This window comes from Phascolarctos cinereus, unplaced genomic scaffold (assembly GCF_003287225.1).
Source record: "Phascolarctos cinereus isolate Bilbo 61053 unplaced genomic scaffold, phaCin_HiC Scaffold_8;HRSCAF=390, whole genome shotgun sequence".
NCBI classification, from domain to species: domain Eukaryota; kingdom Metazoa; phylum Chordata; class Mammalia; order Diprotodontia; family Phascolarctidae; genus Phascolarctos; species Phascolarctos cinereus.
Window position 1 is genome coordinate 68,850,672 of NW_027556291.1, and position 16,864 is coordinate 68,867,535.

Below are 16,864 nucleotides of genomic sequence, written 5' to 3' on the forward strand. Positions count from 1 at the left end.
CTCTTCCTAGCTTCAATTCCCTTTCTACCTGCACACATGATACTCAATTTCACCATGTATGGGCTAGTCCAGGGGTGGGGAACCTGGGGCCTCAAGGCCACATGTGGCCCTCTAGGTCCCTGGGTGCAGCCCTTTGACTGAGTCCAAGTTTTACAGAACAAATCCTTTTATTTATGTTCTGTGCCGTTTGGATTCAGTCAAAGGGCCGTACCTGAGGACCTAGTGGGCCACATGTGGCCTCAAAGCCACAGGATCCCCACCTCGGGGCTAGTCTGATCCAAGGTACATGGGCACCATTCCCAGTAGCTCCCCTAAATACTCTGATAGAAGTGTCAGTATGATTAACCTTGGTTCCATTCAGCAATCACATTGGAGCCAAAAACTCATAGGAACGTGGAGGGCAAATCTCCTACTCAGCGTGCAAAGTGCCCACCTGCACCCTCTTCTGGCTCCTCCACTCTGCTGCATTCTCACTACTATGTCCCTATTGTTTGGTCAACACAGACTACAAGCTTAGGGCAGGGATTTGTTTTATGTTCAGTAGGAACCCTAGGACATTTAAGAGCTCAATACTCAAACTAGTACCTCAAAGGTCTGTAATATGTCATAATTCCTCAAACACTTATTCTTTAAAAGCAGCTGTAGCTCACTGGTTAGTTCCCCTGTGTCCAACCTCTCCAAATTTAGCTTGGCTGGTCCTCAGATAAGACAGCCATAGTCCATTGAGCCCAGTTTGGTGGCACCAGACAGAACTTGTGCTTCCCTTGCACAGTCTTTGAGAATTAAAGGTTAAAAACTCTTGAGTCCATAGTTCAGACTTTAGTGAGAAAAGTTCTCAGTCTTAAAAATTCATTTTTTTGCAATGAGAGTATGGAATGCTTGTCTGTGCTCTTCATTTAAGTGCTTAGGCTTCTAGTCACTCAAGCAATCAATAAACATTTATTAACTATTTACTATATGCCAGGCACTGTGCTAAGCACTAGAGCAGGCCTTCAGGCTGCTTGCAGCACACCAAAGGATTTTGGGCAGCCCACAAAAAATGCAGAAGATGGTTTTTCAGGGCCACCTGAAATACTCTAGTGGACCATAGGTTATGCAGGCCTGCACTGGAGATAAAAACAAAGTTGTTGCCCTCAAGAAGCTTACTAATTAGCTGGGGAAACAGCATATAAATAAATAGATACATACAAGATACCCAGTGATCAGTGTTACACTAATCCATTAGATGGCAAATCACAGGAAAGATATAGAAAAAGAAAAAAAAATCAATGCCAACTACAAAGTATGTCTCATCTACAAGGCCCTCAAATGTGGCTATTTGATCTGCCTTATAAAGACAAAAACTAATGCCAAATTAGTAGCAGAGACAAGAAAGGGAATAGGGTGCAGTGGGGAAAAGCACTGATTCAAAGCTAAGAGGATCTGGATTCAAATTCTAGCTCAGTCACTTATTCCCTCCAAGTGGCAAGCTGCTTTACCTCACTGGGCCTCGACTTCATCTATTAAATGAGGGCTCCACTAAGAACTCTCAGGGTCCCTTCTTACTCTAAACCTGTGGTCCTAAGAGGCATTTTTTGTCTAAGCCAGCATTGTTCTAAATCAGGGGTGGGGATTTGTTCTGTGAAGTTTGGATTCAGTCAAAGGGCTGCACTTGAGGACCTAGAGGGCCACATGTGGCCTGGAGGCCACAGGTTCATCGTTTCTCTTCTAAATCAAGGGTCCTTTGATAAATGGTCAAAGGATATGAACAGACAGTTCTCAGATGAAGAAATTAAAGCCATCTATAGTCATATTAAAAAATGCTCTAAATCGTTATTGATTAGAGAAATGCAAATCAAAACAACTCTGAGGTACCACATCACACCTATCAGATTGGCCAACATGACAAAACAGGAAAATGATAAATGTTGGAGAAGATGTGGGAAAATTGGAACACTAATGCATTGTTGGTGGAGCTGTGAAATGATCCAACCATTTTGGAGAACAATTTGGAACTATGCCCAAAGGGCACAGCACTTCTAGGGGTATATCCCAAAGAGATCAAACAAATGGGAAAAGGACCCACGTATACAAAAATATTCATAGCAGCTCTTTTTGTGGTGGCAAAGAATTGGAAATTGAGAGGATGCCCATCCACTGGAGAATGGCTGAGCAAGTTGTAGTATATGAATGTAATGGAATACTATTGTGCTATAAGAAATGATGAACAGGCTGACTTCAGAAAAACCTGGAAAGACTTATATGGTCTGACGCTGAGTGAAGTGAGCAGAACCAAGAGGACTTTGTACACAATAACAGCCATGTTATGCAATGACTAAGATTGTTAAACTGAACCCTTCTCAGCATTACGAGGATCTAAGATATCACCAGAGGCCTCGGGATGGAAAATGCTGTCCACATTCAAAGAAAGAACTATGGAAGTCGAATCGCTCTCACTTATTTTTACCTTCTGTTGAGTTTTGTTTCATCTTTCTGATGGCTCCTCCTATTGGTTATCATTTTTACTTACAACTTCACTAATGTGAAAATATGTTTCATGGGTATGTAAATGTAAAGCCTATATCAGATTGTGCGCCATCTTGGGGAAGGTGGGGGGGAGGAAGGAGGAGAAAAATTTTCAGCTCAAAAGCATATGGAAGTGATTGTTGATAAATTAAAATAAATTAATAAAAAATTTTTTAAAATGAGCTGGGAAAAAAAAATTTTTTTTAAATAAAAATAAATCAAGGGTCCTTAGCCTCTTTTGTGCCATAAACCCCTTTGGCAGTCAATAAAGGCTATGGACCCTTGCTCAGGATATTTTTAAATGCATAAAACAAATTATATGTGATTAAAAAAGGAATTAATTCTATTGAAATACAGTTATCAAAACATTTTTTAAAACAAGTCCACAGATCCCAGGTTAAGAACCTCTACTATAAATATACCTTGGTGTTGGCAGCCAAATGAACAGCATTTTCTGTAGAAACAGCGTCACTTGGATAGAAAACTGTGCAGTTGGGAACAGTTCTGAACATGGCAAGATCCTCCAGAGCCATCTGGGAGGGCCCATCTTCACCTGAGAAAATCATAGGAAAAAAGAGATTTATTTAGCCCAGGCCAGCACCAACCACTTCAATCCAATTCTCCAAACATTTATTTAATGCCTACTTTATGTGGAAGGTACAGTGCCAGGGATATAAAGGTGACGGATCTGTTCAAGTCTCAGGCTTTCATTATTTTCAGTCTTCCTGCCTCACAAGTAGGGTTACCTTCTTTCTCTTCAATGAGCTAACTTCAGGGAAATGATGGAAAGGGACAAACCACTGAACTACCACACCATCTGAGCTTCACAAGATACCATTTTTATTTAATAATGCACAACCCCGTGCAAGGTCAGAATGTGATCCAAGTAGACACATAGCCCAAAATAGTGGCGCTCTCTGCCTCTAATATAATCAGGCTTAGGAAGAGTACCTAGGCAAATCCAAGTTTAAAAAGTATTAGAAAATCCAGTTTGCTTCTGAAATGATTTTTTCTGAAGTGTACACACAAATCTCCAAGTGCTAGATAAATGTGAACTAATATCATCATCATCATCATCATTAATTATCAACTCCATGAATATATGGTCTACACTGGTCACTACTGGTCATTGCTCACCAAGGAGTGATAGCCTAACCACCTAATTCAGTGTCATTACTTTTGCACACTCTGGGGAATTGACACTGAACATTCACTCTTCCTTGAAGTGTGATCCCTCACAACTCATACTTCTTTAGCATTTCTTGAAAGTATAGAACACTTTCTATACATTATCCTAGTGGATCTTTACAAGCTGGTACAGTAGGTACAATAGAAAAAATCACCATGTTTGAGATGAACCCCAGCTCTATGGGACTGGGCATGTCACCTTCACCTCTCCGGGCTGGGCGGGACTATACTAGACTAGTTGTATTCTCATTCCAGTCTAAGTCTGTGAGACTATGTATGATCCTGTAAGGGAGCTATTATCACTATAATAATAATAATTATTATTATTATCACCACTTACAGATGAAGAAACTGAGGATCTGTGTCACACAGCTAGTAAGAGTCTGGGGTAGGTTTCAAAACCGGGAGTTCCTGATTCCAAATATAGCATTATATCCACCACACCATCTCCCTCTTTTGGCAGCACAATCCTGATTTTCCTACCTCCTCCATATTCTCTTTTCTCTCTCCATTCACCTGCTACCTAACTAGTGTTCTCAAATGTTTTGTCTTTACTCTTCTGTTCTTTTCTCTCCTTACCTGGAGATGGCATCTTCTCTCATAGTTTCCATGGAGAGACCTCCCAAAGCAGGGGTGGGGGACCTGTGGTCTCAAGACCACATGTGGCCCTTTAGGTCCTTGAGTGCGGCCCTTTGACAGAATCCCAACTTCACAGAACAAATCCCTTTAATAAAAGGATTTGTTCTGTAAAACTTAGACTCAGTCAAGAGGCCTCACCCGAGGACCTGTAAGGCCACAGGTTCCCCACCCCTATCCCAAAGCTTCTCCTTCACCTATCCTCAAGTTCTAGATCATAAACTACCTATAGGACATTGCTTCTTGGATATCCTACCATTACCTTAATCTCAGCACTTCCAAAACTAAACTCACAATCACTCACTCCCCTGCCCCAATCAAAATTGCTTCACCTTCCAAACGATATTTCTGTCGCCATTTTTCTATTAACCTGGGCTAGAAATCTTATCTATCCAGCATGTTTCAAATTCACCCTTTGTTCTCTATTCCTATCACCACCAACCTAATCTAGAGTTTCTAACTGTAATACCTACCCACCTGGCCTCCCTACTCCCCACTTCTTCCTTCTTAAGCCTATCATCCCTTCTGCAATCAGACTAACTTTCCTAAAGCACCTTTTCCATCATGTCATTCCTTAGCTTGAGTCTACAATATCTTTTTATTGTCTGTCACACATTCGAGTGCAAACTCATCTACTTGGTTTCCTCTAGCCTCCATTATCAGACTCTACCCTACCAGAAGTATATCTACCATTCCAACAAAGCTGGTCTCCTCCCCACCAAAACACTACGTTCACCTCTATGCCATTGGTCATGCTATTTTCACTACATGGATTACTTTCCTTCTCCCTTTAACTAAAAGCCTTGAAGGCCTAGCTCAGACCCCATCTCCTCTGTTGATTGATCTCTTTCATGTACTTATAGTCCATCCCTTAATAGTTTAAATATTTAATTCTTCTCTACTGTTAACTTAGCTCTGCCTCCCCACCTAGCATGAGACTTGTCCTATTTCTTTTCTATCCATTCATAGGATCTAGCACAGCAATGGTCACATATATAGCACCTAATAAATAGAGGTTAATTTATAATTTACTGAAAATAATGGAATAGGCTGTTTAATGGGCTGCCTTGTAGCTTAATGGGCTAAGATCATATAGCTTCTTCTTTCAGAAGACCTAGTTAAAACATAAAGATATATACTATACTATAGTGGCTAAAGGGCTGGCCTCGTAGTCAAGAAAAGCCAGGCTCAAGTCTTGCCTCTGACACATTCTAGCTGCGTGATCCTGAGCAAATCACACAGTCTTAGAGACTCATCCAGGGGTACTGAGAGGTTTTCAGTTATAGATCAGCTGATGATCTATATCTGTGGCGAGAGTTTCCACTTCAGGAGTTCTCTGCATCAATAAAATCACAGTCCTGGACAGTGGAGCTTCCCCACCCCCACACAAAAATACAAAGCATATTCAGCCCCATGGTTCAATGGATATACTTTATAATTTGTTCTCTGTAACTAAGAGTAAAAGACAATGAAAAGATAGCATTCTGACTAGCTATAAGACAGTGCATACCAATGGAGACCCCACAGTGGGAACCACTAAGGTTGATGTTAGTTTGAGAGATGGCCCCCATCCTGATATGATCAAAAGCTCTGGTAAAGAAGGCAGCAAAGGTGCTAGCGAAAGCAATGGTCCGGTTTCGGGTGGCACAGCCCAATGCCACGCTTACCTATAACACAAAAAGCAAAGAGTTAGCGGACAGGTCGAGTGCCCTGAGAGGTACCTGCAGCATGTGATGTACTCACCATGTTCTGTTCAGCGATGAAGCATTCAATGAAGCGCTCTGGGTGCTCCTTCTTAAACAGCTCTGAAAAGGTGGAGTTTTTTGTGTCACCATCTAAGGCGATCACCCGATCATTCGCACGGCCTAGCTTAGCCAGGGCAGTACCATAGGCTTTTCTGGTGGCCACCTGGAAGAAAAAGGGTGCTAAATTGTAGAGGCACACTGAGGGGACTTTAGCAAGAGACTAAATCTGTTAGCGTTAGTCAATCCCCATCTAGGAGAAAATCGACTAAAATTCATTCATTTGCAAGGCTCTAAGAGGTGGGGGGAGTGGCAGGAATGACTAGGGCAGGAATGACCCAGATGACTAGGGATAAGGAAATTCAAGCATTTGCCTACACCAAATATACTCAGTTTCTCCATGCAAACAAAAATGTGAAAAGAAAGCAGTGCCATCTTATGTTAATGTGTCACGGACTCATTTGCTTTAGGTCCTTGGCATATGAAATAAGCATATTTGCTTATTTCACTTCTTACTACAAGCAGAATTCTGACATAGGAACCTCGAAACTCCCATGCTGCAAAAACTGCAGGGCAGATATCAAAATTGGTTTTGATTCCCTGATCCCTGGACAACACGATTCAACTCATCAAGTGGTAGTAGACGGAGCACAGCATCAGCTCTGTCACTTACTGGCTATGAATTTAGGCCAGTTTCTTCCCTTCTCTGGAGGGCCCCTTCCAACTCTAAGTGCCTACTAAGTGCAAGGCGCTGTGGCAGCATTAAGGATTCAGAGTCAAACAAGGGACAATACAGGCCCCTTGCCCTAGAGGAGCTTACTGTCAACTTGGGGCTATAACATGTCAAGCATATAATATTCCTCCAGATCCTGTGAGGAGGGAGAATGCTAGCAAGTGGGGGGGGGGGCGGGATAGAGAAAGGCTTCCTGTAGGAGATATGATTCCAAAAGATCAAAACAGAGCCCCGAGCATCTCAGCAGTGACAGGGCCCTGAGCATTTAAACAGGAGTTTAAATGCACGTGAACAGGTTCTAGGTCCCAAGGTAATGGCAGGAAGCTACCCAGCAGCAGGAATGCACAAATTCATCCACATAAAGACATTTCAAAGTCAAGTAAATAGGACCCCACAGAGCAGATACTAGACAGAGACAGGGAGGAGCTGTCTTTATTGTTCATTAACCAGTAGTGAAAGATCCTAATGAATACTTTATGAACATCTGTAGACTACTGACAAGACAAATGGGAGAGGTAAGTGAAGAATTTAAATTCTAATTCGTGACTTAGTTGATTACCGTTAATCCTTAGCAACTATAGTCCCAGCCTACCTTGTCCCCAATTTGGTAGGCAGGTAGAGAAGGCATCTTCACATTCATGATATTGATCTCAGGGACATCTTCCACAGGTGGCTGAGGAATCAGGTTCTTATGACTCTGTATCTGGCTTTTGATGGCCTTGATAATGGAATCTACTTTGTCCTTTGGCATAGGCTTGCCATGCCAGTCTTCTGCATCCTCAATGCCTAGGGTCAAACAATAAATACAGATCACCAATTTTCTAGTTCAGGAAACTGAGCCTTTATTCAATGTCAGAAATTGATGGGACCTCAAGAGTCACCTGGTCTCTGTTTTCTAGTTTAGCTCACCGAATATTTCTCTATAACTGAGGCTTAAAAGCTTGATGCTGTATGAGCAAGAATTTCTAGCAGCAGCTGGTGATAGAAAAAAGAGCAGAAAGCTCTGTGGCCTGCTCAGCAACGAAATCGTGGTTCTTTTGTTACCACTTCACCAGGGCTAGCAGGGGCAAGAGTAGTAGATTTGGAATCATATTTACCATCTGCATGACCTTGGACAAGTGGCACACAGGGCTGCTGTGACATTCAAATGAAAATACATGTAAATAAAGCACCTGATAAGCTATAAATCATTACATAAAACATCTGCATTTCTCACCCACCAAGGGGCAGAGCTCCCAACAGCCCACTTCAACTACATTAGTCAGTCAAGGAGTATTTATTAAGTGCTTATTATGTGCTAGGCTCAAAGCAAGTCCCTGCCCACAGGGAGCTCACATTCTAATGGGGAAGACAACATACAAACCACTAGGTACATGCAAGATAGTTACAGAGGAGATGAAAGGTAATCTAGAGGGAGGACTCTAATAGTGAAAGGCAAAGGTAAACCCGGAAAGAAGATGGGATTTGAGCTGAGTCTTACAGGAAATAAAAGAAACTAAGAAAAGGAGAAAAAAGAGAGAGCACTCCAGGCATGGGAAACAATTAGTGAAAAGGCAAAGAGCTGGGAAATGGGTCTTAGGTTGTAAAAAGCTTGAAATGCCAGAAGGCTTTAGTATAGAGAGCCACTGGAGTTTATGGAGCAGGGGAGGTGACAACAACCAGACCTATACTTTGGATCACTTTTGGAGTTGCGAGACTTGAAGCAAGGAGGCTCCCACAAAAGTGCAGGAAAGGGGCAGTGAGGTGGCACAGTGGATAGAGCACTGGCCCTGAAGTCAGGAGGACCTGAGTTCAAATCCGGTCTCAGACCAAACACTTGACACTTACTAGCTGTGTCACCCTGGGCAAGTCACTTAACCCCAACTGCCTAAAAAAAAAAAGTGCAGGCAAGAGCCTGAAGAAGAATGGGGTGCTGTCAGTAACAGCCGTGTTGTGCTATGACTAACTTTGATAGACTTAGCCCTTCTCAGCAATGCAAGGATCTAAGACATCTCCAAAAGTCTCATGGATGGAAAATGCTATTCACATCCAGAGAAAAAAAACTATGACATTAGAATGCAAATCGAAGCATACTATTTGCTCTTTTTTCCTCTTCTGTTTTGTTCTGTTTCCTCTTTCTTGTGGTTCCTCCTATTGGTTCTAATTCTTCCTCACAACATGACTAATGTGAAAATATGTTTAATTGGAAAGTATATGTAGAGTCTATATCAGATTTTGCACTGTCTTGGGGAGGGAGGGGGGAAGGGAGGGGGAGAAAAATCTAAAACTCAAAAGCATATGGAAGTGATTGGTGAAAACGAAAAATAAATTAATTTTTAAAAAAAGAATGAGGTATTGTGTGAGTACAATACTGTGACTCAGTGTCCCAGGCAACTCTTACTCTCTATTTAAAGTCAGTTTTATTGATGCTTCTTTTTTAATGCCAATCATTTCTGGAAATACCTCCCTACCTATATGAAATACCAGTTTGTCTAAAAAAAAATTCATTCTCTCTACTTAAATGCATAGAGTGAGCCTCTGATTTCCAGGAACTGAGTTTGCCCTCATATCTTAGAAATAGAAAGATAATACCAGTATATACCAACAGCAAACATATATACACATATAACCTATGGCATCTATGAGCTCTATTACATATAGCCACAAAGGAAAATCGGTCACACAACCAATGTCGATGTCAGTGCCAAACCTGTGCCAACTCTCTCCTGTTGTGGAGATAGAGGGCACATTTGCTTACTTGGAATACCACGGCCTTTGAAGGTCTTGGCAACTATAGCAGTAGGCTGATCCTTCACTTGAGTTGCCTGCCAAAAAGCTTCACATAGCTGCTCTACGTCATGGCCATCCACAACATAGGTGTTCCACCTAATAAAAGACAATTGGTTATAGAAGACCTCCACCATTTAAGGAGAGCAACCAAGGATTCGCCTTAGCATTGCCCACCCAGCTTTATCATGTTCAAAAACTGATTATTTGGCAAGATGAAACCAACTCGGAATTCTACTCCTCAGCGCCCCCTGCTCCTGGAAACTTCCTTCCCTGATTGGAGACGGTAGAGGGTGGCCACTGGAGACCTCCTCCCAGATCACCTTTATTAAGGAAGAAACCCAGGGAATTCTCCTCATCGTTTCCTACCCAGCTACTTTCCTGGACTTCATCATCTCAAAAAATTCATCATTCTGCAATATGAATTCAATCTTGAAACTCTCACCTCCTCAGATCATTTCCCACCCCAGCTGCAAGACTTCATCATGTCCCCCTTCTCCCCCTTTCAGCTTCTTTTTATATGTTGTCTCACCCCCACACCCACTGGATTGTGAGCTCCTTGAGGGCAGGACTGTTTTCTTTGTATCCCCAGCTCTTAGCACACAGTAGGCACTTAATAAATGTTTGCTGACTCTTTGTTGATTTATGGCACCTAGAAGAAAAGGAAATGAGGAGAAGAAATGTCATTCCTTACCCAAAAGCTTCACAGCGCTTCTGATAGATATCTGTGCAGTGCTGCAAAGGAGCAGCTTCACTTTGTCCTAAACGGTTCACATCAAAGATCGCCACGAGGTTGTCCAGCTCATAGTGAGAGGCAAAAGCCAAAGCTTCCCAGACAGAGCCTTCAGAGGATTCCCCATCTCCCATGAGGCAGTACACCCTGTAACTAGAACCCAAAAGAGACAAGTCAGATCATCCCTGCATGGACCCAAGTTAAGATGAGTCACTCAGTCCAAGAGAAAAACTCAGAAACAGATTACAAAAAGCTGCTTTCCTGAAGACATTTACCCCGCACTGCTCTTTACCATTCTGACATCTCTGCTTAAACTCAATAGCTATATTAGCAAACAAAAAATTAGGCACTCAAAGTAGATTGTTTTCTAAGTTACTAACAGAATTCTAAAGTTCATCCTTAGGGTTTTTACTACTTCAGGGCCACAAAGGAAGGGAAAAAAAATCCAATACTCCAGAAAATCAATTCTTATAAATGATAATAAGGAACAAAGGAAAGGCAGTTGGATTTATACATGTTTTTCTTGGGTTAACGCAGTTCCAGGTTTAAAAGAAAATCACCACCTTGTATTTCTTATCTTTAAATGTTAAGGGGCCTATATACTTCAGTCTAATGGAGGGTAAGTTCCATGAGGTTGTGCCTAGCTAGAAAGGTTCAAGTATAGTGACAGACTATACTCTATGCTGTTTGAAAACCAGCACAGCTAAGCATTCAAAAGGTTGGCTGCTAGGCAATGACTTCCTGTGACCACAGCAACTCAGCTACAGAGGTACATACTCCCCCTTAGTGCAAGACAGAAATTGAGAAGAGGTTTGTACTACATTAACAAAAGATAAGGATAGGGAGTGGTATGAGGAGCTTCCAGATGAAGAAATCTTCCTCTACCAATGCAGGCTGGCACCTTCTTTGCAATGTAATGTCTTGAAGAGTCACCTAGAGCAAGGAGAGGTTAAGTAACTTGTCCAAGATCATAAAGCCAGCAGGTGTCAGAGGCAAGACTTGAGCCAGGTCTTCCTGGCCCCTAGGCCAGCCTTTTCTCCATTATACTATGCCATCTCTTGTATACATTAACAAAACATGATGTGATATTTTTAGGCTTAGTCTAGCCAAAGGTTCCCAAAGTGGGCGATACCACCTCCTGGGGGTGCTGGAACGACCGGGGGGAGGGGGGGTGACGGTAGCCTAGGGTACAATTGGGGGGTATTGAATAAAAATAAGGAGGCCATGGAAGCATAAGAAGAGAAGAAAATTTTGAAAAACCATTCATATATGTTTCAAAGTCATAGTGATTACATTATTTTCCAAATAAACACACAAAATGCAAGTTATAACCGATTAGTGGTCAAGTCCACCGACAGCAAGTGTTGGCAGGCAAGTATTGCATATTGTCGCAAAGTCCAGCATGCACTGGCAGGAAAATGTGAGTGTAATGATTTGTTTACAATATGGTACTATGTGGTTACATGACACAATATTGCCCCATCAAAATTTCAATGCAGGGAAAAAACCACAAATTTACAAGAAATTACTAAATTTAAGATATGTCATTTTTAAAATATATATTTTGAAATTATGCAAATTTCAAAATAACCATTAAAGGGTTAAAGAAAGTAGATCTCTAAGGGGGAGGGGACAGAGTAATTTTTTTAAAGGGGGCAGCAGGCCAAATAAGTTTGGGAATCTCTGGTCTAAACTATGTCTTTGCCAATGTTTCAAGAATGAAAGGATACAGGGCGAGTTAGATGGCCCCAGAAGCCAGCTTTTGCATTATAAACAGATTACTTAAAATCTAATCCGAGATTCTAGAAACAGTTTAAGGAGTTAGCGCCCTTTATTACCTTTTTACTTAGTATAATCTAAACCTTAAGATATCCATTGGATATCCACAGTGGAAAAAAAAAAGATAAAAAGGAAAATTCTTTCAGGAAGCAAATAAACAATCACTCACCTGGCTTTATCAAAATATTTGCCAGTATAAGCCATTCCACAGGCAGCACCAAGTCCCTGCCCAAGAGAACCAGTTGCCACGTCAACGAATGAAAGTCTCTGTCATAGAAAGAAGGAAAGACAAAATGAATTAAATGGCAGCTATGAAACACAGCTGTCATACTACCAAGCCACAGTGGACAAGATAGGTTGGCTCATTCTAAAGAAGCAGTACAGTGACCTTACAGTCAGGAAGTTTGGGGTTCAAATCTCTGCACTGGCACATACTAGCTGTGTTACCCTGGGCAAGGAATTTTACCTCTTAGTACCCCAGGAAACTCTTGAGGACTATAAGACTTGTGAAATAGTTGCTGATTGTCATTTGCAGAGAGAGTTCGTGGACTAGTAGTTCCCCACAATAGATCAGTATTCTGTATACACACATTTTTTTAAAAAATCCAAATGCCCTCTCTCACTAAACTGCTATTGATATTCATTTTCTACATCACACCTCCACAAACCCAAGGCTTCCCTTCCAGATGGCAGCTTAAATGGAACTTAAAAGCCAAGAAGAAAAGGCAAAGCATGGTAGATACTTGCTGATTCCCCAAGAGTCAACCACACACAAACCAGGTATCTAGTACGTGTGTTAAAGGTTTTTGTTGTTGTTGTTCTTTTTTTTTGAGGCAATTGGGGTTACATGACTTGCCCAGGGTCACACAGCTAGTGTCAAGTGTCTGGTCTGAGGTTGGATTTGAACTCAGGTCCTCCTGACTCCACAGCTGGTGCTCTATGCACTGTGCCACCTGGGTTTTTGTTTTTAAAAGAGAATTTGGTTCTTAGATGGAAACCAAAAGAACTCAAGAAAGCAGGGTTTAGAGCTCATATTCACGTTTGCCTACTTTCAAAATCACATATTAAATGGCATATTGGAAGTTTACGTTACACAAGCATAACTATTCCAGAAATGAGAGCATAGCCTTCTCCTTTCTGTGCAGCCTGTCATGTGACAATCTTATCGTCTTAGTCTCATCCTTTCACCTGTTCACCCAATAGAATACAATTCTCTGCATGAAGCACAACTGAGTTTTATTACATAAGCAGTGTGTTAAAGGCATGTGGAATTAGTATGAAAGCAGGCCAAGAGCACCATTTCCAAGGATAGCTAGCTCAGACACAGATGCAAAGTTGATGCCAAAACTCAAAATGAGGATAAAGGACAAGAAGGGAAAAGGAAGAGAATAAGCATTTACATAGCACCTACTATGTGCCACACATTGTGCTAAGCACTTTTGGCAAATATTATCTCATTTGATCCTCACAACAACCCTGGGAGGTAGGTGCTATTGTTATTTTCAGTTGAGGAAACTGAGGCAGACAGAGGTTAAATTACTTGCCCAAGGTCACACAGCTAATGTTTGAGACCAGATTTGAACTCTCAGGTCTTCCTGATTCCAGCATAAATTTAGGGTCAGCACCACCAACTGATAGGACATAATTCATTTTAGTTTCTTTCCCAACTATTCAATCTCTCTACCTATCTTTTCTTCTAGTCCCTCTATTGCTAATATGGACTTTTGTTCCTACCAACCCACCTTCCTCTTATCTGCCCCCTGCCTTGGCTATTCCCTAGACCCCTTTACTCTCCCACAGTTTTATTCCATGTGGCTTTTATCCCATGACCCTTTCCTCCCTTCAAATTCTTTCCCAGTAGTACAGTTCCTACTCAATGTTTAATATTTTATTGTTTAACAACAGCTGACACATATCATACCTTAATGTTACAATTTTGCTTTACAAAACATAAGTTTTTAAGTAAAATGTAGATTATCATATAAAAATATAAATCTTATATTTAGCACAGTTCCTGGCACACAGTAAGTACTTAATAAATGTTTATGGACTGACTTAAGACTTACAAAGCACTTTATGTACATGTCCTTCCTTGATTTAAAAAAGAAATATTTTTAGTGACAGCTTTTGTTTTTGCATGGCCTTTATTTCCACATATATCCCTCCCCCCTCTCCACTGCCCGGCAAGCCATCCTATCTAACAAAGGAGAGAAAAAACGTAGTTCAATAAAACCAACTAACACATCAACCATGACTGACAGTATATTCATATTCTCTCTCTCTCTCTCTCATTACTCTGTCTCTCTCATGTTCTCTGTCTCTCTGAGTTCTCTTTCTGTCTCTGTGTCTCTGTCTGTCTCTCTCTCTCTGCTTCCTCTCTCTCATGTTGTTCTGTCTCTGTGTCTCTCTCTGTCTCTCATATTTCTCTTTTTCTGTCTCTGTGTCTCCCTATCTCTCTCATATTTCTCCGTCTCTTTCTCTGTGTCTGTCTCTCCCCACCCTGGGCCAACTTTGGGGTCATTATAATTATGGTGTTCAGTTTCATTTACAATGCTCTAGTTATTATGTATATTGTTTTCCTGGTTCTGTTTACTTCACTCTGCATGAGTTCATGCATGTCTTTCCATGCTTCTCTGTAGTTATCATATTCATCATTTCTTATAGCATTCCATTACATTCACATACAACAATTTATTTAGCCATCCCTAAATGATGGACATCCAAGTTCTTCTCTACCACAAAAAGGGCTACTCTATATATTTTGGTGTATGTGAAGCTTGTCTATCTACATAATAATCCTAGATACAGCTGAACTATGGTACTAATAGTACTATCTAAGTTATTGGTCCTAGACACCAGGCACCACATAGCACAGGAGGGAAGATCAGTCTTTTCTTCCCCTTTCCTGGGTAGAGTACTGTCATTAGATAATATTTTGAAATAGACTATTTTTCTTTGGTTATCTGCCTACCTCTTAGTGTCCTGTACCCTGGAGATGGCAGAACAGGGATTCAAACCCAGATCTCCTGATTATTAGTACCATTAATATGAATAAAGACATTTGCATAGCACTTTAATATCACATTTATAAAGTACCTTACATGTTGTCATATTTGACCGTTAAACAGCCCCATGCTGTTTTCCTCCTTTCTGTCCAGTTTGGTCCTTTGTTCCAGGACCCAGAATTCCAGCCTCTAGTCAGTGACTTTATTTTGATCTAAATCCCCATGTGTCCACCTAAGTCTTCCCTATCCCCTGAAGTGCCTCAAGCTTCAAAATCACCTAATTCTTAATATCTTAGTGTTGCTAATCTCATCTTGGTCCTAGAAGGAAAACAGGTCTTTTTAATTTACACTAATATATGAATTAGTAAGCTTCCTTAACCTTCCCCAGAGGTATTTGCATTTTTTAATTAGGACTCACCCAAGTGAGTTTCTAATTGATCGAATTTGAGACAGTATATAAGAAGATATTTTTGGTATGGATCTACTACCTAGAAAGCAGGAACAAGAGCCATGTCCCTCTGGTCTCAGAATTATGTTGCGGACCCAGAGTGGGATGAGGAAGGGACCCAACTGACCCGTACCTGACTACGGCAAGGAATGGTTGTGGACCCAGAGCCGCACATGTACTGGGCAAGGAGCTGGAACAGAAACAAGCAGCAGCCATGTGGCTCTTACCCCTGAGTGCTGTCCCAGATTCAGCACCCAGCTTAGTGTTAGGCCTGTAGCTAAGTAACCAGGGCAGGGAGACAGTCCATGAGGGAACCTGTAGTTCTGTCACTCTGAACCCACAGAGCCATCCAACCAGCTGAAAGAAGATGGGGCCAGAACTGTGCCTAAAGGGCTATAAACTGTGCATACCTTTGATCCAGCAAAACCACTTCCAGGTCTGTAACCCAAAGAGATTATAAAAATGGGAAAAGGACCCACATGTGCAAAAATATTTATAGCAGCTCTTTTTGTGGTGGCAAACAATTGGACACTGAGGGGATGCCCATCTACTGGGCAATGGCTGAACAAGTTATGACATATGAATGTGATGGAATACTATTGTGCTAAAAGAAATGATGAGTAGGTGGACTTCAGAAAAACCTGGAAAGACTTACACGAACTGATGCTGAGTGAAGCGAGCAGAACCCGGAGAACATCGTACATAGTAACAACAACATTGTACAATGACCAACTTTGATGGACTTAGCTCTTCTCAACAATACAAGGATCTGAGACAACTCCAAAAGACTCATGGTGGAAAATGCTATCCACATCCAGAGAAGGAACTATGGAGTCTGAATGCAGATCAAAGCATACTACTTTCTCTTTTTTTGTTGTTTTTCTTTCTCGTGGTTTTTCCTGTTTGTTCTGATTCTTCTTTCACAACATGTGGAAACATGTTTAATATGATTGTACATGTGTAGCCTGTATCAGATTGCATGCTGTCTTGGGGAGGGGGGAAGGGAGTGAGGGAGAAAAAAAATATGAATTCAAAATCTTATAAAAGTGAATGTTGAAAACTATCTTTCCATGTAATTGGAAAAATAAAATACTATTAAGTGGAAGGAAAACAAAAGAGGATGGGGCCAGCAGAAGTGTGTTAGAGCTCCAAGCAAGGGCAACCAGACCCAAACCAGAGTCAGGAGCTTGCAAAATAAAGACCAGGAAAGCAATCAAATTTTGCCCTAAATCAGTATCAATTTAGATGTATTGAAAGTCTGCAGGTCCCTCCCCTGAGTCAGCCCTGAGATCCCTGAAGAAATCAGCAGCAAAAGCTTGGAGAATACAA

At 41.3% G+C, this 16,864-nt stretch overlaps 1 protein-coding gene across 1 annotated transcript in view; it reads right to left on the bottom strand.

Moving 5' to 3' along the window:
- The window catches only part of TKTL1 (transketolase like 1), a 31,658-nt gene that overhangs the window by 5,038 nt on the left and 9,756 nt on the right, over positions 1-16,864 (bottom strand). Inside the window, exons 4-10 of the mRNA XM_020977285.2 lie at positions 12,252-12,349; positions 10,265-10,456; positions 9,542-9,669; positions 7,397-7,590; positions 6,073-6,237; positions 5,840-5,996; positions 2,928-3,058 (exon numbers count right to left, since the gene is read on the bottom strand). Of these exons, the coding sequence (XP_020832944.1) occupies positions 2,928-3,058; positions 5,840-5,996; positions 6,073-6,237; positions 7,397-7,590; positions 9,542-9,669; positions 10,265-10,456; positions 12,252-12,349 (1,065 nt within the window). The remainder of the gene's footprint in view (positions 1-2,927; positions 3,059-5,839; positions 5,997-6,072; positions 6,238-7,396; positions 7,591-9,541; positions 9,670-10,264; positions 10,457-12,251; positions 12,350-16,864) is intronic.